General features: G+C 51.0%; 10 protein-coding genes across 10 annotated transcripts; 5 read left to right on the plus strand and 5 right to left on the minus strand.

Annotated features, from left to right (window-relative positions):
* Positions 1-363: 363 nt before the first annotated feature.
* GUITHDRAFT_132926 (hypothetical protein) lies at positions 364-780 on the minus strand (the record flags this gene model as incomplete). Its single annotated transcript, XM_005840079.1, has 1 exon — positions 364-780. One exon carries the CDS (start codon positions 778-780, stop codon positions 364-366), a length of 417 nt encoding a protein of 138 aa, XP_005840136.1.
* Positions 781-1,253: 473 nt separating this feature from the next.
* Positions 1,254-2,375, minus strand: GUITHDRAFT_150332 (hypothetical protein). Its single transcript, XM_005840080.1, has 5 exons — positions 2,323-2,375; positions 1,914-2,259; positions 1,781-1,868; positions 1,667-1,739; positions 1,254-1,492 (listed from the first exon to the last, which is right to left on the minus strand). Exons 2-5 carry the CDS (start codon positions 2,120-2,122, stop codon positions 1,455-1,457), a joined length of 408 nt encoding a protein of 135 aa, XP_005840137.1. The 5' UTR covers positions 2,123-2,259; positions 2,323-2,375; the 3' UTR covers positions 1,254-1,454.
* A 321-nt stretch (positions 2,376-2,696) lies between these two features.
* GUITHDRAFT_64501 (hypothetical protein) lies at positions 2,697-3,809 on the plus strand (the record flags this gene model as incomplete). The annotated part of the gene is made up of 2 exons (XM_005840081.1): positions 2,697-3,485; positions 3,558-3,809. 2 exons carry the CDS (start codon positions 2,697-2,699, stop codon positions 3,807-3,809), a joined length of 1,041 nt encoding a protein of 346 aa, XP_005840138.1.
* A 661-nt stretch (positions 3,810-4,470) lies between these two features.
* UBA1-2 (UBA1-like protein, ubiquitin activating enzyme) lies at positions 4,471-7,840 on the minus strand (the record flags this gene model as incomplete). The annotated part of the gene is made up of 6 exons (XM_005840082.1): positions 4,471-4,683; positions 4,744-7,211; positions 7,314-7,362; positions 7,408-7,460; positions 7,518-7,665; positions 7,712-7,840. The coding sequence occupies 6 exons, from the start codon at positions 7,838-7,840 to the stop codon at positions 4,471-4,473; spliced, it is 3,060 nt and encodes a 1,019-aa protein (XP_005840139.1).
* A 1,078-nt stretch (positions 7,841-8,918) lies between these two features.
* GUITHDRAFT_64350 (hypothetical protein) lies at positions 8,919-9,788 on the plus strand (the record flags this gene model as incomplete). Its single annotated transcript, XM_005840083.1, has 1 exon — positions 8,919-9,788. The coding sequence occupies one exon, from the start codon at positions 8,919-8,921 to the stop codon at positions 9,786-9,788; it is 870 nt and encodes a 289-aa protein (XP_005840140.1).
* Positions 9,789-13,262: 3,474 nt separating this feature from the next.
* Positions 13,263-14,062, minus strand: GUITHDRAFT_150334 (hypothetical protein). Its single transcript, XM_005840084.1, has 4 exons — positions 13,752-14,062; positions 13,527-13,654; positions 13,408-13,472; positions 13,263-13,360 (listed from the first exon to the last, which is right to left on the minus strand). The coding sequence occupies exons 2-4, from the start codon at positions 13,649-13,651 to the stop codon at positions 13,308-13,310; spliced, it is 243 nt and encodes an 80-aa protein (XP_005840141.1). The 5' UTR covers positions 13,652-13,654; positions 13,752-14,062; the 3' UTR covers positions 13,263-13,307.
* Positions 14,063-15,359: 1,297 nt separating this feature from the next.
* GUITHDRAFT_160965 (hypothetical protein) lies at positions 15,360-19,583 on the plus strand (the record flags this gene model as incomplete). Its single annotated transcript, XM_005840085.1, has 9 exons — positions 15,360-15,565; positions 15,618-15,771; positions 15,828-16,033; positions 16,083-16,275; positions 16,327-16,605; positions 16,836-17,079; positions 17,143-18,246; positions 18,286-19,208; positions 19,290-19,583. 9 exons carry the CDS (start codon positions 15,360-15,362, stop codon positions 19,515-19,517), a joined length of 3,537 nt encoding a protein of 1,178 aa, XP_005840142.1. The 3' UTR covers positions 19,518-19,583.
* A 992-nt stretch (positions 19,584-20,575) lies between these two features.
* On the plus strand, positions 20,576-20,956 carry RPL38e_1 (large subunit ribosomal protein L38e_1, cytoplasmic; the record flags this gene model as incomplete). The annotated part of the gene is made up of 3 exons (XM_005840086.1): positions 20,576-20,636; positions 20,687-20,809; positions 20,898-20,956. Coding segments are annotated over 3 exons (207 nt in total), but the record flags the coding sequence as incomplete, so codon positions are not given.
* Positions 20,957-21,873: 917 nt separating this feature from the next.
* Positions 21,874-23,161, plus strand: GUITHDRAFT_100873 (hypothetical protein; the record flags this gene model as incomplete). Its single annotated transcript, XM_005840087.1, has 9 exons — positions 21,874-22,029; positions 22,083-22,185; positions 22,233-22,314; positions 22,356-22,434; positions 22,482-22,604; positions 22,667-22,728; positions 22,774-22,807; positions 22,854-23,006; positions 23,105-23,161. 9 exons carry the CDS (start codon positions 21,874-21,876, stop codon positions 23,159-23,161), a joined length of 849 nt encoding a protein of 282 aa, XP_005840144.1.
* A 105-nt stretch (positions 23,162-23,266) lies between these two features.
* GUITHDRAFT_100874 (hypothetical protein) lies at positions 23,267-26,384 on the minus strand (the record flags this gene model as incomplete). The annotated part of the gene is made up of 6 exons (XM_005840088.1): positions 23,267-23,301; positions 23,349-23,398; positions 23,442-23,491; positions 23,534-23,631; positions 23,893-25,156; positions 25,209-26,384. The coding sequence occupies 6 exons, from the start codon at positions 26,382-26,384 to the stop codon at positions 23,267-23,269; spliced, it is 2,673 nt and encodes an 890-aa protein (XP_005840145.1).
* Positions 26,385-27,280: the final 896 nt, after the last annotated feature.

Here is a 27,280-nt window from a genome sequence, read left to right on the forward strand (position 1 = left end):
TACATACACAAACACAAACGGGAACGGTGGCACGCACGGTATAGGCTCCATGACATGCCCTTCCAAGATCGTAAACGTATTGAGACCAGGCATTTCAAGGTCCTCGGGTGCCTTCATTTGTTTCCATACTGCCTTCCGCAAATAATTCCAGTTGGACAACAGAGCATCCATGCGTATCATGGACAGCCGCTTCTGCTTTATCAGCATCAAATCTTCCACATCCAAGTCCGCTGCCTGCAATTGGAGCTCTTTCGAGTTGAGATTTCTATCGTAATAAAGGACGTTGGCCACTCTCGCAAACAGATTCCCGACAAGGAACCTGTGTTTGGAATTCATTCTACACATTTCAAACAAGATTGGTGCTCACTTTTGAGTCGAGTAGGATAGCTGACGCTGGTAGTGACTGAGAAGCTCCAGATGGTCTTGTCTCTGCTGTCTTATCTCCATCTCTAGCTCACTGATCTTCTTGCGTGCCTTCTGTATCTCTATTTCCTTGTGTTCCTCCATCTTCTCCTTGTTCTCCCAGTCCGCGCCCGACCGTGAGCTCAAGACTCGTGACCCCACGGTGAAAGCGCCTGAGGGGAAGCCTGGAAGCATTCCGAGATGCGGTCGACGCCTCAAGCCCATGCTGGGAGCTGGCATGACGAAGGAGGGCATCAGGGTTCTTGTTGCGAATCTGTTTGTGAGAGTGCTGGCAGCTGGCATGACAAGCACGGCAAGCAGCATGGTGGTAGGGCGAGCGGCAAGCAGCATGGTGGTAGGGCGAGCGGCAAGCAGCATTGTAGTCGGGCCCCGCGGCGGATGGAGGTGGTAGGAACTTGTGGCGATCTCAAGGGGGGTGACTAGGTAGGGGTAGTCGACAGTGGAAGGACCCGGTGATCATGCAGGTAGTGATTCCCGGCGGAACAGACTCGGGTGACTTCAGGACACTTGACAGGGCTCGTACTGATCTTTAACTTAACTTTGAGTAAAGACAGGGCTCAGTCCTCAGTCAAGTCCGGCCCGGCCCGGCCGAGACAAATTTGGCTTCAGTAGCAGCCAGACGCAGAGCCTTTCAGTGAATATCGTCATCGACCTCCGCCTGTCAATCATGCGGCTCGTGTCTGAGCTTCCCTGTTCAATGTTTCAGCCTGACAGCTGAAGTTGATGCGGCGTCCTCACAACTGAGACCAGCATGAAGAAAGCAAAGGTGAGAAGCAAGCAACTCAAGGTCAAAACTTCTCCCTCCAGTCAGTAATGGGTTCAAGTTCCACGTATCCTCTACGGTTTCACTGAAAAATACGAGGAAAGGAATGGAAAAAATAAGACTTGGAGCTCGGCAGGCAGCAAGGGAAATGGACCCTGGAGCTCGGCAGGCAGCAAGGGAAATGGACCCTGGAGCTCGGCAGGCAGCAAGGGAAATGGACCCTGGAGCTCGGCAGGCAGCAAGGGAAATGGACCCTGCGTTCCTCTGGTCATCTCGGTCTTGCGAGATCGAGAGAGCCCGTCAACGCTGCAGCTCCGTCAGCCTCTTCCCTCCTCCCCTGCCCTTATCCCCCTCCCATCTTGTTCCTCCTTCCTCGCTCTCCTCCTCTCTCTCCCCCTCCCCCTGTTTCCCTCCTCCCATCTTGCTCTTCCTCGCTCACACCTCCCTCCTCCCTCTTCCCTCCTGCCTCCTCCCTCCAACCTGCTGTAAATCCAGCTGCAAACAAGGCCCACCGAGGCTCCCCAGTTCTCACAGCCAAGGGCAGGCCCATGACCTGGAACGACAGTGAGGTGATCTCACGCTATGGCGACCTACCCCTCCCGTGACGAGCCCTGCTGCTGCTGCGTTCTTCCAGTCGCTCCTCTTGCGGGAATTCTCCATAGAGCAATGCGCAATCTGATAGCTTCAAACTTCATCAGCATATTCGCCGACCGAGCGCACCTCTTACATTCCCAGAAATGCAGCAAATCCGACGGTGTTGGCCGCTAAGTTTCTTGCAACATGCATCCCCAACAATCTACCGCGCAGCTGGTCTTGCCAACCATAGTATGTTCCCTGAAATAGCCCCCACATAAGTCCAATCATCCCGCCCCTAACAGCCCCGTCGACGCCGTAAGCTGTGCACATGGCAGTGATTCTCTTCTTCGGTTGCTCCATGCCTCTTGCAGAAATGAGTTTGAGACGGCGAGTTTGAGCGCTGATGGCTGACAGCCGGGTATCGAGGAATCCTTGCTGTATCACCTTTCGTTGAAACGCTGAGAGAGCACGGGAGGGTATTCACTGTTAAGAAGATCCTGACAAGATCCACTCTCAGGCTCCTTTCAGCGCCTCCTCTCAAGCCTCTATCCTCCTCTCACCTTCTTCAGCCTCTCCCGCCTCGTCACCGTCGTCCACCGCATGGCCGCAACGTGACCCCCTCTTCCCCGCTCATCCCCTTTGCTCTCTCTCCTCGATGGCGGGAGGCGCTGCGGAGTACCGGCGCCGTATGGAGGAGGGCGGCAGAGGGAGGAGGGCGAGAGGATGCAGAGACATGGGAGGAGGAGTAGAGAGGGCAGGGGCCATGTGGCGACAGCGGGGAGCAGCATGGCTCCATGGCCTGTCCTTGCTCGCTTGCTTGCAGCTCGCGTCCACAGACAACCTGAGACTCAACGGATATGCCGCGACCCTGACGAGAGGAAGAAGGAACTTGTTCGAGCCCATGCTTCGGTTGACTGGAGGATCGGATGAGACCATGAAAGTGAAGGTCAAGAGCATCGCTGGGGATAACTTCGAAGTTGAGATCGGAGGGAGTTCTACTGTGTTTGATCTCAAGAAGGCAATCAGTGAAGTGAAGCGGTACGACGTGACAGACGAAATGCTGAGGGACTCATCGAAAGGGATGAAGATCATCCTGCAGGGTAAGATCCTTGATGATTCTCAGACGATCAGCTCGCTGGGTCCCAAGATCTCTTTCTTCGTCATGATGCCCCCCGAAGGAGTCACCTTGAAGAAGGTTGAGGTCAGCAAGCCACAGGACCAGCCTGCAGTCACCTCGGGACTACAGAACAACACCATTCTGATGGGCGAGGACCTTGAGGCGAGTGTGCGGGAGATCTGTGGTATGGGCTTCGCGGAGTCCGAGGTCAGGCGCGCACTGCGGTTAGCGTTCAACAATCCCGATAGAGCCGTCGAGATTCTCTACAATGGAGCGAGTGACGATGCGCAGCAGATGCAGAATGAACAGCCTGCGGAGCAGCAACAGCAACAGCAAGGAGCGTCTCCCGAGGCACCTTCTCATGGCTCGATGCCTTTGCGCTTCAACATGGATGCTCTTGCCGTCAACGCTAGTGAGGCAGGAGCAGGAGGGAATCAGCTCGAGATGCTAAGGAGAGATCCTCAGTTTGCTTTCGTCAGGCACTGTGTGCAGAGTCAGCCAAGTCTGCTCCCGGAGCTCCTGCTGCAGATAGGTCGAGTGAACCCGTCGTTGCTGGCTACCATCAACCAGAACCAGGCCGAGTTCGTACGGATCGTGAACGAGCCTGTCTCTCCGGAAGAGCTGCAACGATCGATACAGTTCCTAGAGCAGCAGAGGCAGGGAATGCAGGGGATGCAGGGGATGCAGAACCCTCAAGAGCCATCACAGCACACCATTCAACTCACTAGGGAAGAACTTGACCAGGTCGAGCGACTAGAGCAGCTGGTGGTTCCAATGGGCCTCGACCGTCAGGCAGTGCTGGAGGCTTGGCTGGCATGTGATAAGGACGAACAATTAGCTGCAAACTACTTGTTGAACAACTTGGAAGACATTCTAGCTTCCAGAGGAGGTTTTTGTTCTTGTTCCTCTTCTCCTTTGATTTGCTTGTAGATTATCGCGATTGACGAACTCTCCTCCAAGGGTTTCACCTCATTCTGCGGAGCCTCGCGTGAGATGCGGGGATCAGAAGACTGCAGACCAGCCCAGGACCTGTGCATGAGAGATTTACAGCAGTGGGGTGTAGCGGGTCACGGCATCCACTAGGTTGAAAGGAAAATCCTCGCATCTCTGCTGTTGTTGTAGATAAAGTAGAGGAGGCTTGCTCATATAAGACAGTAAAGTAAGTGCACATAGAGGTTGGTAGATTTCACAGTTGGTGAGAGTGAAGCACCCAATCTCGCTTGCTGCATTCAGAGAGGTCAGTCATACAGGATGCAAGTAGAAGTATCTACAGAGTTGCAAGGTTTATACACTGCACATGTCAACCAGAGTCTGCATTACAACCACCTCCAGTCAAGAGATTGGTTTCCCCACTGTAATTGTCGCTTCCTAGAGCTTCAGAACTTGAAGATCACCGTCGGAGTTTCCACATCCTCCATATCCTGAGGGAATATAAGAACTTCAGAAATGTCTCTATCTACACTCACATCGTTCTGCAAACTGCAGGCGGGTAAGATGTAAGTGCCCGTGAAGTCTGGGTTGTATCGCTTGTACACCTCGCTCATCCTGCAAACAACAAATCATTCTTCAAGAAAGCGATGCAAACCCTCAATTACTTGCAAGGCAAATTCTTCTTCGTTCCTTGCATGAACTGGTTGTAAAATGCGATGGCAGCATCTCCAATCTGAACTCCGATAGCTGTGCATGTCACTCCATACTCGTTTTTCCAGAAATCAACAAATTCTTGAACAGTCAAGTCTCCCTTGTCAATCACAATCTTGTCCCAGACAGTGAAACCGTCCGCCGGAATAGTCTTCAAGTCTTCCTCCTCAACGTACTCGGGGTGATTCACGGGGTCTGGAACCTTCTTGATCGTTCTCGGCACTGTCTTGGGAGCTGATTCTGGATCTATTTGCATGAACATGGGGAGCGCAAGGTTTGCCTGAAGGTCTTTGAAGACCGCCTTGTCGGGGTTTTGGAAATACTTGATCATCTCTATACAGACAAATCCAGTCACCATTGAGGTTGTGGTGGCCAAGGCAGGAATGATACGACCAGCTATCAATCTTGCTTGTAGCTTGTCGACCTCTTCGATACTGTAGTTTCTTGCTCGAAGGTTCGCAAACGCAGAAATGAAGTCCATGTGGAAGTTTGTGTCGTCGTCCTTTTCGAATTCCATTGGAGACACCTTCAGATTGGGATGAGACTTGAGATCTGGCAGCTTTGCCAGCTTGTTCTTGACCTGCTGAAGGGCATCGGTGTTCGAGTTTGAGTCTCGATCATCGGCTGAACGTTCTCCCGTTTCAATCTTCACTCCGTCCTTGGGCTGGAACTCTGGGACGACAACAGACGCAAGGATCGGCTTGAAGAAGGAGGGATCCCGCGTTTCCTTGTAGTCAGATACGTTGTACAATCTGGCCTTCAGATTCGATGCTGCGATGATGAAGTTCATGTGCATGGCATCGTCAGCGTTGAATTCGAGCATAGTTGGAAATCTCTTAGGAGGCGACCAGAACGGTGCTCCACTCGAGTTGACCATATCCTTTGGACAAGAAAAGATGAGTTGCTTGATCTTATTCGTGAAGTATTCTTCAAACTTCAAACGAGACCAGACCACACAATCCTCAAACGATTTGACCATTCCGTCGCAGAGAAGCTCAATAATTCCATCCAGGATTTCATTAGCTTCCTTTGCCTTGCTCTGCGCATCTGGCAACTCAGAGCCATCTGCACCCCAAATCTTGCTGGACATCTCATTCTTGTAGTTCGGATCCATGATGTACTTGGCAGCCTCGCTTGCCTTTGTGTCAAAGATTCCGATGAATTCCGAACGGCCAAGAGAAAGGCAGTGATTGATGTTGTGAGGAAAGTTGTGGAGCGCACATTCGGGCGCCTCTTTAGTTTCAGGATCCTTTCGCCCACCATAGTTGATCGTCTTGTGAGGAATCACACATTGCGTATTGCATTTAGTGCCCATCGTCCCAGATTCAAAAAGAGGCTTCTCAAAGAAAACACAGCGAGCGTCGACATACTGCCTAGCCTTCACGTTGTCAAGTGCATTCACCACACAGTCCAGTCCTGACCAGAATTTGTCATGGTAAACATCTTCGGTGTTTGGTGACACTCGGTCTTGATTTGCGTCAACCCTAATATTCCCATTCATCTCTTTGATCGCTGTAGTTGCAGCGATAGATTTGCTCTGCCCCACGTTGTAATTTCTGAACAAGAATTGACGGCTCAGATTCGACTTCTCGATGACATCATCATCCGTGACAGTCACCTTACCATTCGGTCCACATGCAACACCCATCATGGCAAAGTTCTTGAAGAGCTCACAACCCAGCGCGCCACAACCCACCATGAACAAGTTCAAAGCACCCAACTTGCCCTGGAAGGATCTTCCAAACACGGTTATTTGCGCATCATATCTCGACCCTGTAGGTTGCACCTCTTCAGGGAGCATGCTGTCATAATCTGGAAGCATCTCTATAGAGTCCAAGTACACATACTGGTAAACCGGATGATGCTTGTTCGACACAGCCTTGGCCACCTCTTGCCCCACGATTCCTCCAAAAATAGAGGCCATAGGAGAGAGAATAGCACGCGCTGTACGAGAAATCTTGCGGACTATGCTCTCGTCGATTTCGACATCAAAGCCATTCTTCGCTTTGCAATCCTTTGCAATCTGAACCAGCGCATCTGCAGCTGCTGCATCCTGAGTAGCTGGAAGGTCTCCCTTCTGCCTCTGATACTCGTCCAAGGCATTGAAGACCAGGTGCAAAAGCTCTGGGCGACCAAACTTGTCGAAGTCAAAAACTCCATTGAACTGGTTGGGATCGCGACTGAAATCTGGATTTTTGATGTTTTCCTCCAGAGATTTGAACTCAAGCTTCTTGGGCAGTTTCGCTTCGATGACAGTGCCATACCTATTCAGACTTTTTCGTTCATACTTGCCAAAAGACGTGGTATCGAGATCAACTTTGAAGTTGTACATGGCGGTGTCAACCACTTTGACTGGACCTGGTAAATTGTTTAACTCTGTCATCCCTTCCACGTCTTTGAAGGTTACCCATTCCCCAATACCAAACTCTACTTGTTCATCATTTGGGACTGTGATCACTGCCTGCTTGTCATTGCTGACATGATAAATGATTCCTGAGTGAGGATTTTCGCCATTGACATCATTGACAACGAATTCAGGGCCAAAGTCTGCAAATATTTGTCCACATGCACCGCGGACATCCACTCTGATGAACTTAATCGGAGGAGTTTGAGATCGGCAAAAGTTGTTGATGCTGATTATGCCAGTCAAAGGGGAAACCAAGACAATCACCAAAGTAGAGCGATAGTCACCTGATGCATTCATCCAACGTCTTGTCCACAAGGACAACAACAGTGTGACCTGGCAGAGTTATGCATCACAGAGGTGGATTCATTCATCCATCCATGAACCACCTTTGATCATCTCGGTGTTCAATGGAGCAGTTTGCACATTCACAACGACCTAGAAAAATTATCAATCCCAACAAGTTGAACAAAAAAACGGCACCGCTGTGTTGAGCTCCTGAAGCTTTGGAAGCGAAGCTGCAGCCCTATTCTTTCCTGCACAGTATCCAGTCACATGCGGAAGCACTTTCCAACATCATCATCAGTCAGTACCAATATCCTTCTCGGACAAGTAGAACTGAGAGGATAGGTCCCAGAGAGTGATGTCTTTGGAATCGTGGAGTGTCAACACTTTCACTCCGCCCAAAAGAACATTCTTGGCGACTTCACATCCCAGACCATTGAGGCCAGAGATGAAAACCTGGCACACTTATGAGGACAGTCAGAAACTAAGTTCCAAGACGAACCGTTGAAGATGCTACGGCCCTTACGACATCTTCACCCAAGGCCGCAATCGTGCGAGAGTACAAGTCCTTGTCGACCTCCTGTTGCGAGACATCAGCGAGAAACAAACAGCGGAAGGCAAAGGAATTCATCACCTGCCCTTCCACATTCATTGGATCCGGCATCTGCATTCATGATAAAATGTTATCACATGATTAAAAACGACGAAAAGAATCATTGCAGTTTGAAATTGCGATCCACACTGTTTGAATGGGAGCAAACAAAGAGGAAGAGGGCTTTATGACATGATTCAAACAAGTATCTCAACCATGTAAGTCTGGGTAATATGGAGCCTACGATGAGCAGAGCAAAGCACGAAAAGCAGACATCGAGCAAGATATATCAGAGGAAACAAGGATAACATTGCTTTGTAAGTGCGGCCGGTGATTTGATACAGGTCTCATGCAAGATCAACAACGTTCATGGATGGAGGAAAGAGGCAGGAGAAGGGGGGGGGAAGAGCGAGTCAGTCTGGAGCTGGAGCAGCTGTTGGCCATGGCAGGTGCAATTTCAATCTGCAGCTAAAGTGCATAGCGCGGGAAGCTGGCAAAATGGAGACAGGGTGGGTTGATGGTGTAGCAGTGGGGTGGTAAACCAGAGAAGTGTGGGGGTAGTCTGGGATACAATCAGGATTGTTGGGGGTGCATCAAATCGATGTATGACCGGTCAAGTCCAAATCAGGGGTACTTGCGGTAAACTATAGGGGTGTTATCTGATCTTTCAACGGCCCATACGGGTAGCACAGACTAGTGGGGATTATGGGGGTAAGGGTGGTGTACGTCACCTCCGAACTTTTCAATGTTTCTGAGAACTTTATGCGCAACAGATTGAAAGGTTCGGGTTTTATCTGATCCTACCTTCCTTCGAAGGTTCCTTCTATTTGATCAAAGGTTCTCATTTTAGTACTGTTGAAATTGACTAAAGTTTCATTTTCATCCTAAAGTTCCCAGACGATCTGAAAGATTTGACCAGTTTGACCTTCAAGCACCGCTTGTCCAACCACCCCCACCAAACACGGAATTTCATCACCGGTGAAATATCCTCAAATTTCAAGATTTCAATATAGGTAGGGTATACTACCCTACCTAGGAACGTCCCTACGGGAGAGGGGACAGAATGGAGGGCTTCAATGGCTGGCGCGAGCTAGGTAGCGGAGGGCAGGGGAGGACGATGACAGCGACGGAGATACTGACAGGGTATGTGAGAGTCATCAAAAGAGTCCCCTGCCCATCCATCCGAGCCGGCAACGATGCGCTGCAGGAAGCAAAGTTCCTTCAGTCCCTCGACCACCCCCACGTGGTCAAGTACGTGGACGTGTTCTTGCATCAGGAGGGGCAGGAGCTGGAGGTCTGTACAGTAATGGAGTTCTGCGAAGGAGGAGATCTTGCTCGTAGACTGCAGGACGTCAAGAGTCGCGGTGATTCTTTCACAGAAGAGCAATGTCGCGCCTGGATCTCTCAAGTAGCGATGGGCTTGGAGTATCTACACATGGAGAGGATTATTCACAGGGACATCAAACTCCAGAACATCTTGATCACCAAGGAAGAGATACTGAAAATCGCTGACTTTGGCCTTGCGGGAAAGATCGACCATGGAATGAGGACCTCCAGGGTGGGCACTCCAGCATACCTTGCTCCAGAGATGTTGCAGCGAGAGGGAACAGGGGAACCGGTCGACATATGGGGTCTGGGCTGCATCGCGCTTGAGTTGGTGACTCTGTCCTTTCTCACTGACAGAAAAGGCATGCTCGGGGTGGAGGTGCTATCGACCCCGCTGGATGCTGGAAGACTGCCTCATCGATTCTCCCCCTCCCTCCGCCGCTGCATTGTCTCAATGCTTTGTTTCGATCCTGCTCAGCGACCAACAGCTACCGAGGTCCTTGAAATTTGTCAGGTACTAGCCCACTTGCACAGTGCGCTCTGTGCCTTGAGACCTTGGTATGCTGACACTCGCTATGTTTGTCCTCCCAGACTTCCACTCCTCTTGAGCCCCTCTCAGGTGCCTACAAGGCCAGGCGAGAGCGAGCGATCGCGAAAGTGAGTCGACCTAGACGGTGTTGTCACCGACTCTGACTGTTGGCAGGCTCGCACTGGAGCTGCGCCCACAGCTGGCAGGGCTGAGATGCCGTCAGAAAGCTCGCATGACGACAGTCAGTCGGAATCCAAAGGCAGCCAGGACGACTGGTCAGCCTCGATCTTAGGTGAGGATGAGTACGTCTTAGATCACCGTGTTCGAGGCTCAGACTTCCATCAGGACTCGCAGACTCTCTACTGAACAAGGGCCTGGCCGGACTGATCAACTCCCAATCCTTCAGCGACTCGCACAAGGTGCTGACGCCTTACGGGCTCCGGAGGCGACTCGGGCATGATGCATGCTACAGGGAGATGGAGAATCGACCTCGAGATCCAGCAGTCAGACAGATAGAAGAGACGGGGAGAGTTCGGACAGTCAGAGCAACCACCAACGAGCTCGAAGGGATTCCAACTCAAACCAGGCTGATCTCGGGCTCGCGCGTGGGAAGTGCGGGGAGTGCGGGCAGACTGTTTGGACTTCACAAAATCGCATGAAGGGCAGGTGAGTGTCAAATACTCTTGCTCTCACCTGCAAGTGAAGTCGGTTTGAACAAAGTGACGGCACCTACTACCATGAGACTTGCGTCCTCCGAAGGCAGGAGCAAGCTGAAGCGGCCAAGAGGTGTGTTCTCCTTCACCGACCAGATCCTTACCAAGAGCGTTCAGAGAGCGAGATAGGCCAGATGTGGAAGCACCGTCACCTGACAAGCGAGCTTGCGACATTGATGATGAGCTGGATCCCGCGATCGTGTGTACCAACACATGCTAGTGGCTGGAAGGTGACTCAAGTGCAGGAGGAGCTCGAGGCGAGGCATGGAAGAGTCCGCAAGAAAGATGAGAACGGGACTTTTGTGGACGTCAGTTTGCCAGCTCAGCAAAGACCAGCAAGCAGCCTTGAATCTCAGCCCTCCGCTCCTCCTCTCAATGCAGGTGAAAGCATGGGATGTCCTTGCCGACCCGTTTGATCACACCCTCCTGCCCCGTCAGAAGCAGAAATCCCCTGGGCTCAACCTCCCGACCCAACAGCTCCTTCCTGGCGTGAGGTGCGCGGAGAAACGGGGGGAGGGAGGCGTGCGAGGGATGACTTGAAGGGATGCAGGACTTTGCGGGAATGAATGCGATGATACCCGAGGCATCTGCTGAGATTGAAAGAGCTCAGAGAGGAACCGTTGACCGCACGAAGATCGCAGGTGACACTCGATGTTGTCATGACGGAGTTTGACGCCTCATTGGCCAGTCAACGCGTCGCCCAACGGAGTTCACCGACGAGTAGCAAACATCCCCCTCCGAAGGAGCAACAGCAGCGACTCCAGCGGAAGCTCCGGCCCTCCTTCCCCCAACAATCATGGTGTGGAGTACAGCCTACCGGTACAGCTCTCGGCTCTCGTTGGCACGGCAGTCAACGAGAAGTGGATCGTTTGCTCCGCATCTCCAGTCAACATACGGACTGAGCCGAGTCTCAAGAGTCAGGTCGTCGGGCAGAAGTACCACGGGGACATGGTCCAGGCTCGCAAGCGCATCGAGGGGAACGGGGGATGGATCCAGCTGGTGGAGCAAGTGGAGAGGAAGGATGTGTGGATGAGGATCGCGGATGGCCGACGAGTCCTGCTGTCTCGCGTTCACGGTGAGCTGCAGGCTGAGGGCAAGAGGGGACGATGACAGTGACAGGATTTCCCAGCGGTCCCGGGTGATGAAGCAGCCCCTTCTTCCTTCAATGCGCGAGGGAGATGGTGGCTGGTCGTGTCTCAAGGGTGTAACGTCCGTGACGAGGTCTAGAGCTCCCGCCGCCTCCCCTCCTCTCTCATGCTCCTGCAGGCGAACCTCAAGAGCGCTACGATCTCAACTCGCTCCTATGGCGACGTGCTCGAGGCAACAGAGTGCAAGAGCGAGGGAGGTGGATGGGTTCGTATCTCCCTGCCCGGTATCACGCGCTCCTCCGGCTGGGTGCGGGCCTCGGATAGTGGAAAAGCGATCCTGCGATGCATGGACGGGCAATGGAAAAGCGTGAACGAGAAGTATGCGGTGGTGGCGAAGACGGTCGAGGTGAGGACTGGGCCAGGCTTCGCCTCGCAAGGGTGAGAAGGAGGAGCTGGAGGGAGGAGGGGCCCTGACGGAGACGCAGGGTGGGGAAGAAGCTTGCGGGTGAGATTGTAGACGTGAACGCGATCTATCAGGTACCTCCAATCAGCATCGACAACTCGCTGACGAGCAGCAGTACGAAGGACATCCCTGGATGCGATTGAAGGAGGCGACACAGACTCCCCAGGGCCCGTCGTATGGGTAACATGCAACATTCCGTCTCCACTCCCTTGCTTGACACGGTCTGTGTTAGCTGGGTCCCAGCTGGGAATGGAGGGGAAGTCTCTCTGCGAAAGTTTGTGTTACAGGCTCTGGACGAAATGTGGCAGGTGAGAAACTTGACGATGACCTCCGGATCTCCCTCACCCTTCTTGCAGGTGGTCGACCAGGAGCCTGTCAAAGTACGACTTCTTCTCGCCCCCTCCCCTCTCCCTCCCTCCCCTCCCTCCCTTCCCCTCTCTCTCCTCCCTTCCTCACAGTTCTTTCCGCCTTCCCTCACGCTTGCTTCTGCTGGTAGGTTCGTACTGGACCCTCCGTGAATGCGACCAAGCTCGACACCAAGAGCAGCATGACGGTCGTGCGCGTGGTCGGCCAAGTTGACTTCGACGGGGGGTGCGAACCTTTCGTGTGGCTCAGCAGCACTGCCGTATAATAGCAACAACAGGTGGCTCAAGGTCAGAGGTGCGGGTGCATGGCAGGAAGGTGAGCGAGGGGGAGGAGGAGGAGGAGGAGGAGAAGGTGGTGGTGGTGGTGGTAGGGTCGTGGTGGAGAATGAGGAAGCTTGAAGAAAGATACGACACTAACCAGCAACCAGGATGGATGCGGCGAACTAATGGGAGGAGCCGTCAGTTTTTGCGAAAGGTGGAGACAGGTGAAGGAGGTTGAGGGGGAAGAGGAGCACGTTGATCTGACTGAGTATCAGGGCTTCTTACATGACACGCTATCTCTTCGATAAACCAAGTACAAGTAACGTTCCGCGTGTGTAGCAATAGAATTTTGAAGATCGTGTTTCTGCTCCTCAATTCTACTTTCCTATGGTTTCTTTCCTCCCTTCTCAACCTCTATCTCTTGAATATTCTTACACAATCTTCCTCTCTATCCAGAATTGTTTCCTCTCATCTCTTCCAGTCTGGTTGTACTTTCACAAAGTTGCTTATTCTCTTCGCAACTGTCTTTGTGTCACAGATTGAGATCTGTTGAGCCAAAATCACCAAAACATGTGCAAATAAAATCGGATGAGGGTTTCCATGCTAAGTTGAAGCTTTCAACAAGTAGCCGCTGTGATGAAAGACTATGATGAACATGATTGAGAAACCCAGCCACCTTAGAGAGAAGAGGAACACAATGATCTGCCGGTGTGTGAAAGTTTTGGATCTGTTTACATGTACAATACAAGCCGCTTGCCACTTCAATAAAATCCTGCCAAATCCGCTGCGCTGAATCCACCAGCATCCTGGTATCCTACCAAGGAATCACCTCCTGCTCTCACTCACAAGAGGTTTCCTCACCTGCCGAACCTGAAGAGGGGAATATCTGATAAGGACATCCAGTTGTTGCCGTGATGTATGGTGGCCTGTTTGAATATCAGGGATCATGATCGCAGCATCACCGGTTCGCTTCATCTCACATATTGCTGTCAACGAACGGATAAGCCCACGAGTTGGCGCTGCCTGTCGGCATAATAGATCCTCCTGAGCTGGCGGGAGCAGAGTAGAATTTGCCTCCTCCACAGCAAGAGCTAGCCTGGGACATGATCTACGAATGGTCATCGATGCACTTGGAGCGAGACAAATTTAGATTATTTCAGGCAGAGGCAAGACAATGAGGGAGAATAGGAACAAATGAAACTCACCGAGCTGGGAGTTCCACCTGCTGGCGTGTAGAAGTACGGAAACGAAGTTCCTACAACAAACGTCTTAGTGGGGGTAAGACGACTACAGACTCATGGCAAGGAATCAGCGGCATCAGACACGACAGGTTTCAGTCTACAAACAGACAAGTTCTTGAGAGATCATGGCAAGTGCTTCAAACTTGTTTCTTTCAGCTTGTCTGTGAACAGAATCTGAGCTCTTATCTTGGACCATTCTTCTTGCTCACTCCCTTGATCGCTAGGGTACGCATCGCGGGTTACCTCCTGCGGCGACTGCCGCCATCCCAAAGGACAAAGGATTGAACTAGGGTTGAACTGGGATCACACAAGTTGAAAATAGAGAGTAGAATTTGAAATCGAAATTGGTTCATTCCCGGTCCCGGGCCCGCGGTCGGGCCGTCCCGCAGTGAGTCCGATCAGCAAAGTTCTATATTGTTTTTGCGAGGCTACTACTGGCTGATTTGTACCAGCCAGTAGTATCTTGGTATGTCGTAGAATGTACACAATTGTTTTTAGCCCGAGTTGCCCTCTTTTGCATCTGTACTGACCAGATTACTGTGTAAAAAATCATAAAAAGAAAACTCTAAATCCCCTTAGAGATGTTTCTCCAGATCTGTACCAGAGATACCATATTTCTCTAAAAGTATATAATAAAATACTATAAAGTTAGTTAATGAAATATAACTTTCACAAATAAAATAGTTTTGAGTGTTTTACAATTATAACTGATACAACTGGTACCCCCACAGCCCCCCTTCTCTCACCCGTACACCCAAGTCACCCTTACCACCCCCACCCCACCCTTTTTCCACCCTGACTAGCACCCAATCTATCTACTACCCACCCCATATACAATCCTGACCCCCTCAAATCCCTACCCAACTACACATCAGTGACTACCCGGTCATGACAGACCATTCTATAGCACTACCCCTTCTCGCTATGCAAACTACCCTTCTACCCCCATTGTCCACATCAGCTACCACATCCGTCCACCCTCTCGCGCTATGGACCCACCCCTGAATGTGACAACCTCCTATCTACCACTACCCGTGCTATAGGTTGACTCAGCTCTCACCCGTCCTATTTCCTCAACACACCCTATCTTTACTCATTACCCTACCCTTGTGGTACCTCACACTACCCCACCCCCACCTTCCACCCGCCACAATCGGCCGCGCCCGTATGCACCATCCTCCTCCTCTCCTCTGCCCGGACAGTGCATCGCCTTCTCCCTATCCCGCCCGCCCCCGCTTCTCCTTATCTCCTTCGTGTTCTTGCCAACGTGAACATCCTTTCCCTCATCCCCGAATGCATTCGACCGGGCCTCTTCTTCCCTCGCTCTGCGACTTGTGAGCTGGGTCTTCCTGTCTCCTCATAGAGCCATGAAGTGGGCGTAAACGTTGAGGATCAATTTTCTGTTTCCATGGCATCACTAGTGGAGAAGCTGATCCTTGCACGTTGATGCGTGTCATGTCTTTCACTCTTTGTATTGAATGTGTACCTGGGGCAGGTCCAAAAGCTCAAAATTTTCATGTCGATTGCTTTTTCATCTTGCTGAGTTTTCATGACAGGGGGACCGAAAGTGTTATGGCAACATCTTCTCCTGCACGGGATTTCGATGATAATGACGATGATCCGTTGTACGAGCCGTCAGCGCCTGATGCAACTGGCAGTGTGGAGAGCACGGGCGATTCAACTAGTTTGTTTGGACAATTCACTTGGACAGTTGCTCTGCCGGCAGCACCTGCAGACAAGGACTCACTAGCTGACATCAGCAAAATAAGACAGTTCAGGTAGTTGGCAGCAGCATCTGTCTTTGTTGTAGATCTGAACATGATGACGCAGTGATGTTTTTGAAGTGGGAGGATTCGAATGGAAACTGGAAATGTATCCATATGGAGACAGTCAGAGTGACAAAACTTTGTCTGTTTTTCTCTGTGCGGTGGATCGTAAACAGTTGCCGGGGTGGAGTCAAACTGCACATTATCAGATCACAGTGGTGAGCTGTCATATGGCAGGGGCAACACATGTTTTGTTGCTCATTTGATTGTCTAGGTCAACAAGGATCTCCCCAAATCATCTACTCATACAGGATATGACATTTTTAGGGGAAAACGTGATAGTGCATGGGGCTGGAGTAAACTCATAAGCCTCAGCAAGCTACATGATCAAGCACAGGGCTGGGTGGACGATGGAGGAAATATCACTATCCAAGCAACGGTGCATGTTGTCACGCATGATTATATGCCCGTTAATCGAACGTACATTTGCCCTCTCGCTATATTTTCATCTCTGATTATGCTGATGAAGGTATCGCAAGTCCCTCTGTGGATTGTATTACGAAAGAGTTTTGCAAAGCTACTTCGAGCCATTCTTGAAGGACGAGCTCTTGCGGTTGGACAAACTTTGTGGGAACAGTGCTTTGCATAAAGGCTTCAGCGATTTTTGGGTTGCTCTGCCAGATGCCAACAAAAGAGAGCTGTTACAGATCACTTTGGATGAAGTAATTCGCTTGTGATTTGTTCGTTTGCGTTTTGATTTTGTTGGTTTGAAGGTGTTGCTCAACGTCAAGGCTCGACTGTTTTCTCGCGATCAGCCGGCTACTTACCTAGCAGCTGATGTGATTTTCAAGGCAGCTCAGGATTGTTCTCAGACCAGTGCAGTAGAAAGTGTGCAACAAACAGTTGTAGGAAACACTTCGTTGTCTATAGTTTGCGGAGGCGAGGGGACAGTGCTGAGGTTGGAGCGTGTTAGTTCTGACAAAAATGCGGCTTCCAATTCGTCCACTAAAAGCACAGAGAAAGCAGCAACAATCGAGCCTGTAGACTCGGAGGTAATATGGGACGACCTCATTCGTCTTAAACTCAGCTTGTTTGTCAGGGCGCATCGAGCAGTTCGAAGTCTAGCTCGAGGGTTTTTCTTCGCACTTGTAGCGGTGTTATCAGAATGAGCAACAGTGCAAATTTCGTGGACGTATTTCGATCTCAAGTTTCAGATGCATTGGATAATGTAACATACACTTACCCATGAGATCACAACGGTACTAAAGTTGATAATTTGCAGGTGAAGGCTTTGGTGAAACACCTGAAACCGCAGAGTTGCGATGGAACTTGTTTAGAGGCAATGGGTCGGCAGATGCTTGCAGTTTTCGCCATGTGTGGAATGTACATAACAAATGTGCACCCATCTTATCACGAAAAACTTGCTCTACAACTGCAAGAAGACTTGATACGGGAGGAAGAAGAAAAGAATCTGAAAGCTCAAGCGAAAAAAGCCAAGCAGGCTGAGAAGAAGAAAAAGCAGCAAGGTAAATCTTTGATTTAAAGTGCTGAGAATATCACTTATTGCTTTGACACCAATTTTTCTGCAGAGCTCAAAGCACAGAAACGAGCTGAGGAGGAGGCAGCGAAGAAGAAAGCAGAAGAAGAAGAAAAGAAGAAGAAGGAAGAGGAGAAAGAAGAACGTCGCAAGAAGGAGGAGGAAGCTGCTCGTAAAAAAGCGGAAGCAAAGAGACTGGCGCAGGAAGAGGCTGAGCGCAAGAGAAGGTTGGAACTTGAGGCTGAGGAGAAGCGAAAGAGGGAAGAAGCTGAACGGAAGCGAGAAGAAGCTGAGAAGAAGAAAGAGGCTGCCGAAAAGAAACGAGAGGCTGCCGAAAAGAAGAGGGAAGCCGAGGAAAAGAAAAGGGAGGCCGAGGAGAAAAAACAGCGAGAAGAAGCTGAGAGGAGGGCTAGAGAACAGGAGGCTGCGGCACGCCAGGCTGCGATTGAGCAAGAGAAGGAGAAGGCGAAGGAGAAGGAGGATGAAGTGCCATATGAAGAACAGTTGAAACGGAAAGAGATTGCTGCAATCATGCGGAATACCTCTCTTTCTCCGCAAGAAAAGCAAGCAAGAGTTCAAGCCATTTTGGCAGGCAAGGTGGATGTGACTAAGAGTGCTGCTATGCACGTGAGCAGTTCGCAAGAAGACGCACCAGAAGAGGCGACGGCATCCGAAAAGAGTGCCGCAGCTCGGACAGAAAGGGTTTCTCAAAGAGCTCAAGTCGAGCCAGCTCCCTTTTCTGTTAGTTCGAGAGCAGATTTCGCTCCGCCGATCCCCTTTAATCCCTTGGCGATGGACTCCTCGGCTGACATAGATGTCGAGGCGGTTGCTTTGCAGGCATTGGAAGGTTTTGGAGGAGATGACATTATGTCTATTGCGTTGGGGAATATGGGCGCTCCTGCGAATACATGGAACTTTGGTGGGCAACAAGAGTATGTGCCAGAAAACAGCAAGAGTTTTCAGGTCCCATTCACTCAAAATCATGCTAATTCACAAGGCGCTGCTGGTTCAAGGCTGTTCGAGAAATGGAGTGGCAAGGGGCACTCATCGCAGGACAATTCTGTACATAGCAATCATTGTAACGGAAATATGATGTTTCATAACAATGGTTTCGATTCTGAGGAGAACGAGGCAAGCATTGCTTCAACAGCTTCAGGTACGCGCACCCCGCTTTCTTTCGATGTCGATTTTGCAGAACCCGGCTCACCTGAAATTTCAAAAATAGATGGGAACTACATGTCACATGTTTCGGGAGACTGGGGCGTGGATTCATCTCAGCCCAGCAAGAGACGACAGATATGCCTTTTGCTTGCTTACATTGGGAATGACTTTCAGGGTGGCCTCACACACCAGAATCCTTCCGTTCGGACTGTTGAAGGTGAACTTTTGAAGGTACTGCGCGCGTCAGGTGCCTTGAATCCGGATCCGTCAATGTCGTCGTTGGAGAAGATCGGATGGACGCATGCCTGCCTCACTGAACCAGGAGTGCATGCCTCGGGTCAATGCGTGACGGTGGATATTGTGAAGCCTCGGGAAAGTCTAGCAACTTTCATTGAGCGCTTGAATGCAAGGCTTTCTGGGGACTTGAGGATTCTGAATTGCACCGTGTTTGGCAATTCAAATTATAACAATTTTGGACCTTCAGCCGCCAAGGGTAGTGGTTCAAAATTCGATGCCGGTAATCATGCCCTCTGCTCGTTTGAGTACGTTATTCCATCAGCATTGTTCTGCGTATTCCCGTCAAGAATTCTGAACTCAGGAGGTGCTGCTATCTATGAATACTTGCGTCAGTTCAGGATGTCGTCAGTTCGTGAGCAACAGCTGAACTACATTCTACGACAGTTTCAAACTGGTGGTGTGCGTGGATTGCCATGGTTCCAGGAACAGTGGGATTTCTCTCTGTTCACTGACAAAGCCTTTGCTAATCTGGCACTTGGATCAATCAAGTCGTTCAGCATATCGGAGAAGTTGGTGGTTCACGGCATCGAACACCTGGTTCTGCGTGTGGAAGGGGTGAATTTCTTTCCTGGACAAATCATGAAGATGGTTGGTTTGTCAGTCTTGACCTTGTGTCGCAAGCCAGAATCAACGGATTTGTCTTCGCTCCTGCAAGAGGCGGTGAGCATGCTTTCATTTCTCTTGACCTCCCCTACTTCGTGAAACAGTTACTCTAATTTGTGGAACTGACCTTGCTTGCAGACTCTGATACGTAAAGTATTGCGCCATGAATATGAGATTACGATTCCCTCACCACCAAGTCATGGACTTATTCTGGATAAGGTGCTCTACGGTTCTGACGAGCACATCGTGAACGGGCAGGCGCACAAAGCCATTGAGCTTTACAAGAGGGGAACGATCTATCAGTCAGTGTGCTCCTCTGCGATGGTTCACCGTTTTGTCGAGTGGTTTATTGGGGGCTCCATGTAAGATGCAAGTCCACTAAGTTGCTGCAATTCCAGACATATCCCTTACCAATAAACCGCTTGCTCCCTTATCCTCCGTCTCTGAGGCACGCCGCCGGTGATCGGCGGGCCTGTACCGTCTGAGAGTCTGCTGGGGCGGCCACTGGGCCAGTTGGATTCCGGGACTCTGCACCCGGCGGGCTGAAGTGCCCGCCGCCGGGCGCTGGCCGGGGCTTCAAGTGTCCGAGTCAATGCGTCTCGGAACTGTGAACTCGTTTTCTTTACTCAAGTTAAGTTAAAAATTAGTACGAGTCGAGGCTGTGGCCGCCGCCGAAGGAATGAGGAATGCACGGCCCGCGATCCGGCTGGCATCGGATGATGGCAGCGAACCCTAGTCGGCCAACATTTACTCAAAGTTAAGTTAAAGTTCAGTACCCTAGTCACTTTAAAACGGTTACCCCTGAGGTTTGGAACGGCAGTCACAGTAACGGTCCACCAGCATGGCCTGACGGTTATTATTTTAACCGCTTGGAAATTTTTTTTTAGCACGAGCGCCGACACCATGGTATGCGCATGCACAGAGAAGGGGGACAAGGAGGAAGGAGAAGGCAAAGAGATGAGAGGAAGAAGACGAGGGAGCTGAAGATTTTTAGCGATCAACGATGAAGATTGACCTGGGTCACTTTGAGGAGAGGGCATGATGTAATCTTGTGGAGAAGTATGGATACTGGAGATACTCTTGTGATGCTATTTGTACAGTACACAAGATTTTGCTTTCAATCAAATCTCTTGCAAAAGTATTAGACCATGATTGAATACTGTAATGAGCAAAAATCAGTGATATAGATGTTGATTAGAATCGTTGGCTTGTCTTGACATCACATTCTCCAACTACACAGTGTGTGGTTGCCGTTCTTGTGATTTCGAGTATAGCAAATAGGATAGTCTTAAAGATTGTCCATTGAATGATGGTTGGTTTTCTGCCTGCCTCTGTTGCTGTTGGATCTATTCCTGAACCGCTGTTACGTTGTGTGTTCCATGTGATTCCCCGGCAAGATACTCTTGTGTGACGACTGTTTCCAGCCCAAGCAGATCAAGGAGATCAAGGATTTTCTTCTTACCGCTCGTCGTAAGGATGCCAGCTGTGAGCATCTGCTCCTCCCTCCATCAATTTCGTACTGACGGAACAATCAGCTGTCAAGATCAAGAAAGCGCCAGGAGTAACGAAATTCAAGGTTAGGTGCTCAAAGTACCTCTACACCCTCTGCGTCACGGACTCCGAGAAGGCTGACAAGCTCCGTCAATCTCTCCCTCCAGGTACTTGTCTGCTTGTCTGCTTGTCTTCCCGTATTCCTACTGCTGTTGTTTGTTGTCGTGTCTTGTGCTGTTGCTGATGTTCTCGCAGGTCTCCAGGTTAAGGATATTTAAGTTTTTTCCTGCGCTCGAATGAAAACACAAAAAGACTGATTGTAATTGCTAACACTCAACCATCTGACTTCGTCTTCAACCCGGGGTTGTCTTTACTTCGAAACCATGCGTTATAGCCTCTGTGTCCTCGCACTTCAGTACTGATAGCCCTCAGCAAAGACGCTGTGTAGCCTCTCTAAACTCTTAGTAACAGGAGGCATCGAAGGTCATTCCGGCTCCTGTCACGTGTCATCACTTGCGGAGTTTGAGTTGTCAATTCACTAAAAGCCACTAGTAGCATCTCAGTCACAGGCACTCTCAGTCACTTGCACTGATGGATTTGCAGTTTGCTCACCCGGGCTGCCAGGCTGTCGGCACGGTCGGGCGATCATGGCCGGGCTAGGCTTTGATCAATGTCAGCGGACCGTAGGTGACTCAGTTTGATTACCGTGACTCTTTACTCAGTCGGACGGTACGGTCACTTCGGACGGCCCCCGCTCTATCCGATCGCCGGGGCCCGTTTACAGCCGGTGGCATGTCCAGGCTCACTGGCAGCCCGGCCGCGGGCCGGGCCCACTACTGTGATTTGCCGTTGGCCCCGGGACAGGGTGGCCGCCGGGCCCCTGCGGCTGACCCCGGATTTCCAGCGTAAAAGTAAATAATAAAGGAAGTACGGGGATATTGAAGATCTCCTACAAGATCTCAGACCATCTTTAAAAATAAATTGTTATATTCTTCAATTCGACCATATTTGATATGATTTCGGTCTCAAGCTTCAAAATTTAACCAGAGCTGCCTTGTTCATTTCTCAACTCAGAGGAATTATTTGATTCATGATGTCAAATAAATTTAGACTTCTTTGTTCGTTTTAAATTATTATATTTTGATTCTAGTACCATTCCAAATATTTCCGTACAGTATTAAAATAGTTTTGGGTGTATTGGTCTGAGTGGGGAGGAGGGAATATTTTTGCCATGGCTGAGAACGACGGAACGCCCCTGCCCATAATTGTGCGGGTCGGGGAGGAGGAAGCGACGCTAGAGGGTCCTCCTCCGGACACCATGCTGGAACTAGAAGAGAAGACGCGCCATGCACTTGGGTATGGGGCTGGCGCGAAGTTTTGTTTCAAGGTTTGTGCTTGGTTTGTGGTTGCAGCATCCTGATAAATTGACCTTCCGCCTAGTGGATTGATGAGGAGGAGGATATGATCATGCTGGGCTCAGATGAAGAGCTCAAGGAATCTCTGTCCTCGGTGTCAAAATCTCAGAGAAAGCTGGTTTTCGTGGGTAAGTGAACGATTTGGATGAATTGCGATGGTGAAAGGATGCACAAGGTGAAATATCTGGCGATACAAGCAAAGTCGCACCGCATGCACCGCCCGTGCAAGAAGACCTTGACGCAGACCATGCTGTAGAGTATGATGGCGAAGTTGAAGGATGGATCCTCTTGAAGAAAGACAAGACAAAGAGAGCATGAGCATGGCGAGCTCAGTGATATCTTCTGTGTCGGAGCAGGAGAGGCAGGCTGAGAAAGAGGTGAGGATGATGCAGGTCTTGCATGCCGACCTGATGCAGCCGGACAGAGTCAAGAAGTTGCTGCTGCTGAGGAAAAGTTCCAACAATTGGAGCAGGACCAGAAACTTGCGGCTCGACTGGCTGATGAGATGGAGCAGGCCGAGAAAGCGCAGTTACAAGAGCAGGAGAATGTGATGTTGCCATCTGCCGCCACGATGAAGATGTTGACGAGAATCATGGATGATGCACACAGATGGCAAGAAAGATGGAAGAACTCCTGCGCATCCAGGACGAACAAGGAGAAGGGGAACAGAGGTAAGTCGATGGTTCTCCTACATGGCAACCTGATCCTTCTGGAAGTGCGGAAGCGAAGGATGAGCAGGAGGAGAGGGAGGTGAGTGCACTGTTAGGTTGTCTTGTCGCATGCTTATGATCAACAGGCCCCATGCAAGCAGCAGGCCTCCAAGCAAAACGAAGATGACTTCAGGAATTCCATCGACGAGGTGGCTTGCAACTTTTACGATTTCTCCCTGACATACCATGCGCAAAGAAAACTTGGACGCAAATTTTGCAACTCTCTGAGATGGGATTCGGTGAAGACTACCCGATGCTCCTCAAAGTGTTGGAGAATCATCACGTACCATCGCTCTACCTTGCTGTGACTTTTGCCCCCCTTGACTGATCTGTACAGATGGATTTGCCGTCAGCATGTGAGGCTCTTGCTGCAGAAGCCGCTTGTCGTGTGTAGAGTTGAGAGTGTGCGAGGGGAGTGTGCGAGCTAAGAGCGATATGGACCGACAATACATAGACACACAACCTCTAACATATCAGGTGGATGACACGAGTGAGTCGTTCACATCCATGCGGCTGTACCCTCCTCGTGCTCGTCTGCCTCCTAGGTCAGCATCGAGATCATGGACAGTAGGGGAGGTGACCTGACTCGCCGTGCTCCTCGTTGGTGTGCCCGTGAGTCTCCTTGGCGCAGCTGGAGCATACTCAGTTGATGACGTGTCAGGGGAAGAGCAAACCTCTCGTCCTCCCACGCGTCCTCCCACGAGCCCTCCGGTCCAGCACACCTCTGCCAGCATCTTGAGCGCTGCAGAAGGAGATGCGGGCTCACCTCAGATCCGTCGTTCTCTTCGATCGGCTGGAGTGAGGACCTGGTGGTCTGCACGTGCTGCGTTGCTGCCTGCTTGGAGGACTTGCGACGTCCTGAGTCTGATGAGAATCAGAGATGTCACTCCACGAGCATGGAGAAGCGAGAACGAGAAGAGATGAGAGGAGGAGTTGGAGAAGGACTGAGGAGGAGGAGAAAGGAGGAGGAGGAGGAGGAGGAGGAGGAAGTACGAGGAGGAGGTGGACGAGGAGGAGGAGGAGGAAGTACGAGGAGGAGGTGGACGAGGAGGAGGAGGAGGAAGTACGAGGAGGAGGTGGTGGACAGGACGAGGCAAGGAGACAAGATTAGAAGCCGAGGATTACCTCTTGAGCATGTTTTTGAAGCGGTTCCCTTCCTATCGCTGGCGCAGCTCTGCCCATGCAGACCGAGCGCATCATCTGCCCTCTCCCCACCTCCCTCCTCCTCTCCCTCCCGGCTGGTTGGATGCTTCTTCAACCAGTTCTCGACCAGCGGCTCAGAGGCCTTGCCACCTCTTGTCACAGCGTGGACCCTCCCGAGCTGCAGGCTGACGGCTCGTTCCTTGACCCTTGCGCTTGTCCTCGTCCTCTTGGGCTGAGAGCATTGGCTAGGATTGACAGGTCGGCGAATGAGGAGGACGAACGACCCGTTGGCCTGTGAGTCTCGGAGGATGAGGTTGATGGAGGCGTGCAAGACCGAAGCCGACTCGAGGCTCTCAATGGCGTCAGCAGGGAGGAGGCGGAAGATGCCTTCAAAGTGAACGACGACGAGATCCCTGGAGTTCCGGCGGATGTCAATGTAGTGCTGGTCCTCAGTCTGCATTACGATGACTGGATTCTCCTCCGACTCGACGTGGCGAATGACTCGCTCATAGACGGCGATGCCGAGGTTCTGGTTGGCGATACGCGAGATCAGGCTCGCCAGCTCCTCCTCTCCCGACGAGAGCTGAAGAATCTGCTCGTACGCCAGCCGAGCCCTGTGCTCCCGGAGGTCGACGTTGGTGATACCTGACTTGGCTGCTGCCCGTTGGAAGTTTTCGAGGGAGGGAAGAGCTTTTCCTTCGATCCTGATCAGGTTCCCGTTCACGTCCCGAAAGAATTGTTTGTTCATGATTAGCTCAGGCTTCTTGCGGATGGCGCTGAGGACCATGCTGGTTGCACACAAGGAGCCAGGGACGCAAAAGTTCTTGTCAAAGTTTGCCAGCCATTCCTTGAGATCTCCTTCCTCCCTCATCTCCTCCTCCTCTCCCCTCGCTCTGCTGTACACCGAGTTCCAGTCCACAGGTCGAGCACTGGCGGCGCGTTGGAATACTTTTCGAAGCCGGTTGATGTCGGAATCACTGACTTCCTTCTCCTCCTTGTGCACGGATTTGCCTTGGGCAGGTTGCTCGATGAAGTTCATCGACTTGGCGCGATCTGTCAGAGCAGGAGCCGACTTCCCTTGCGAGTAGCGCAATGCCTTGGGAGGTGAAAGGTGGGACATGGAGCTAGGGCGAGGACCAGGTTGAATCCAGGGCCTCCTGAGAACAACAAGCTTAACATCCATTCCCGGTTTCACCCACGACCTGATCGAGGTTATGGGTACCGTCAAACTTTGTTCAGAGGCTCCCTGTCAGACTTGTCAACGCATCTTGACCCACCACACATCACACGCGCATCACCTTCTTCAAGAACGCCAGCACAACTTTCGTGCCAGGAGTGCCAATGATGTAATCTTCCATGTCTTTGATAGTTTTCCCCTTGCTCAGAACCCCGTCAACGCTGTGCAAGATGTCGCCCGTCCGGATCTTTCCTGACACCAGCGAGGGACTGCCAGGCTCGAGGAAGCGAACTTTGATCAGACCGTCGTCATCCTGCTCGAGCTGCAAACCAACACCGATAGTAGGGTACAAGGAGTCAAAATCCGGCAATTGTGCGATCCTCTTTCGATCCTGTACGCTGCTCCAACGCATCCACAGCAGCAGGGCAAAGCCGAGGGTCATCCATACAGCGAGCATCGCCACAGCTACTTCAGGGTCTGGGCCGTCTGATTGATTGTGTATGGAACGACCTTGCAAGATCTTTTGACGGAGCTCTGCCTTCCTGCGTTGAACTGCACGATAAAGTTGAGAGATTTTCTCAGCTGCTGAAAAGTTCTGTATCTCAATACGCGCTGTCTGCAAGAGAGAAGACGCGATGTTTGCCATCGGCTCGAGTCTGTATTTCTGAATTTTGGAGAAGTCGTTTGTGACAACCGTGTAAATGAGGTCATGAGAACATTTCAACCCGATCTTGACGAAAAACCGTGCGGTCCGGTACGACTCAATATCTTCAAGGAGTTCAAGGAGTTGTTTGAAAGCTAGTTCAATCGCCTGAGTGTACAGCAGACTCTGCCCACCATTGAATGAGGATTGACTAGCAGAAGCGTTCGTTGAAGCGTTGGATTCCTTCTTGGGGAATTCTACCACTCGTACCTCTGGGAATTGAGAGCCGACCGAGGCTGACTTGCTGACTTTGACCTTCTTACCAGCAACCCCGACGTTTGTTCCTGATCCGTGACGTGTTGCGGAAGGTTTCTCGTGCAGAGTTCGAATTTCCTGTTCCCTCGCCGATGACCCTGGGCTAGGTGTATACCCTCCAGTGGGAATATCACCATGGTACTCATTCTGGATTTCATTCTCCTGGATCAGCAGGCTCTGAAGCTCTCTTTCAAGATCTCTCAGCTTGCTGTCGTCTAAGGAGTCCAAGTCGAGAAACTGGTCCTCCTCGACCTTGTCCTTGCCGTATGCCACAATGCACGGAGTAATTATCACACAGAAGATACACAAAGAGATCAGCGCTGCTTGTGGCGCTCTCATGTTAAGAAGGAGCAGAAGATCAGAAGCTTTCTCTTGTCAACAACCAGTCGAGGTAGCAAGCCAGGTAGGTTTGAATCTAGCTACCATTCTAACTCCAGCATGAGGCTCCACATGGTAGTCTTACAGTCTCCTTCCCTTCCACTCCCCTCCCTTCCGGGACATTCTCCTCCAGATACTGCTCGTGTTCTTCCTCATTTCCCCCTTCCTTCACCAATCCTCTTCATCCTCCATACCTCCATCCTCCTTCTAGTTTTCTTGTCCCACAACTTGAGAAGCTCGCCCAAAAGATGTCGCTTTCTTGTGAGCTGTCAAATTTGACTTTTTTTTATCACGGAACGTACTCCGTCCACCCCTCCTTTGCTAATGTTGTGCTATTGATATTCGAGGGGTGGGTATTCAGGCAGACACTCAAAGGAGAGTCATAGGCAGGGGAACAAAAAATGTACAAGGATGGGCGAGAATCGATGGGGAGGACAGAGCGTTGAAGGGACCGAGATTGGAGCTATTGACGAGATGGAAAGAGAGAAGAGACAGTGAAGGTGGTCGAGGCAGGAGGAAGTGAGTGGGGAGCATAGAGGGTATGAAAACGAGGAATCAAATTCTGAACAGATTTTACAAATCTCGATTCTTTTAGTAGAAAGATGCTGATAGATTACTCCTACAGGAGGCGGGACTCTTGTTTGCTAGGAGAAGCCATGGACAGGCGACGTCTGTTGGCTCTTGATCTTCCGCTTGTTTTCTTGTTCTTGCTTCTGCTCGTTCCTGCATCTCACGCGAAGGATCCAATCAAGAGAAATCCACATCGAAGATGTAACTTTGTTCCCCCTCCCTCTCCTCCTCCTCCTCCTCCTCCACCACCACCACCACCACCACCACCTCCTCCTCCTCCTCCTCCT

The sequence above is a fragment of the Guillardia theta genome (genome assembly GCF_000315625.1).
Source record: "Guillardia theta CCMP2712 unplaced genomic scaffold GUITHscaffold_6, whole genome shotgun sequence".
Classification (NCBI taxonomy): Eukaryota; class Cryptophyceae; order Pyrenomonadales; family Geminigeraceae; genus Guillardia; species Guillardia theta.

Coding starts and splice junctions, on each gene's coding strand:
- GUITHDRAFT_150334 (XM_005840084.1), bottom strand. CDS start 13,651: ATGTCCCAGGCTAGCTCTTGCTGTGGAGGAGGCAAATTCTACTCTGCT. Junction 13,473..13,526: donor CCGTTCGTTGACAGCAATAT/GTGAGATGAAGC, acceptor ATATTCAAACAG/GCCACCATACATCACGGCAA. Junction 13,361..13,407: donor CCCCTCTTCAGGTTCGGCAG/GTGAGGAAACCT, acceptor ATTCCTTGGTAG/GATACCAGGATGCTGGTGGA.
- GUITHDRAFT_150332 (XM_005840080.1), bottom strand. CDS start 2,122: ATGGAGCAACCGAAGAAGAGAATCACTGCCATGTGCACAGCTTACGGC. Junction 1,740..1,780: donor CAGGGCTCGTCACGGGAGGG/GTAGGTCGCCAT, acceptor CTGTCGTTCCAG/GTCATGGGCCTGCCCTTGGC. Junction 1,493..1,666: donor TGCAGCTGGATTTACAGCAG/GTTGGAGGGAGG, acceptor ACGGAGCTGCAG/CGTTGACGGGCTCTCTCGAT.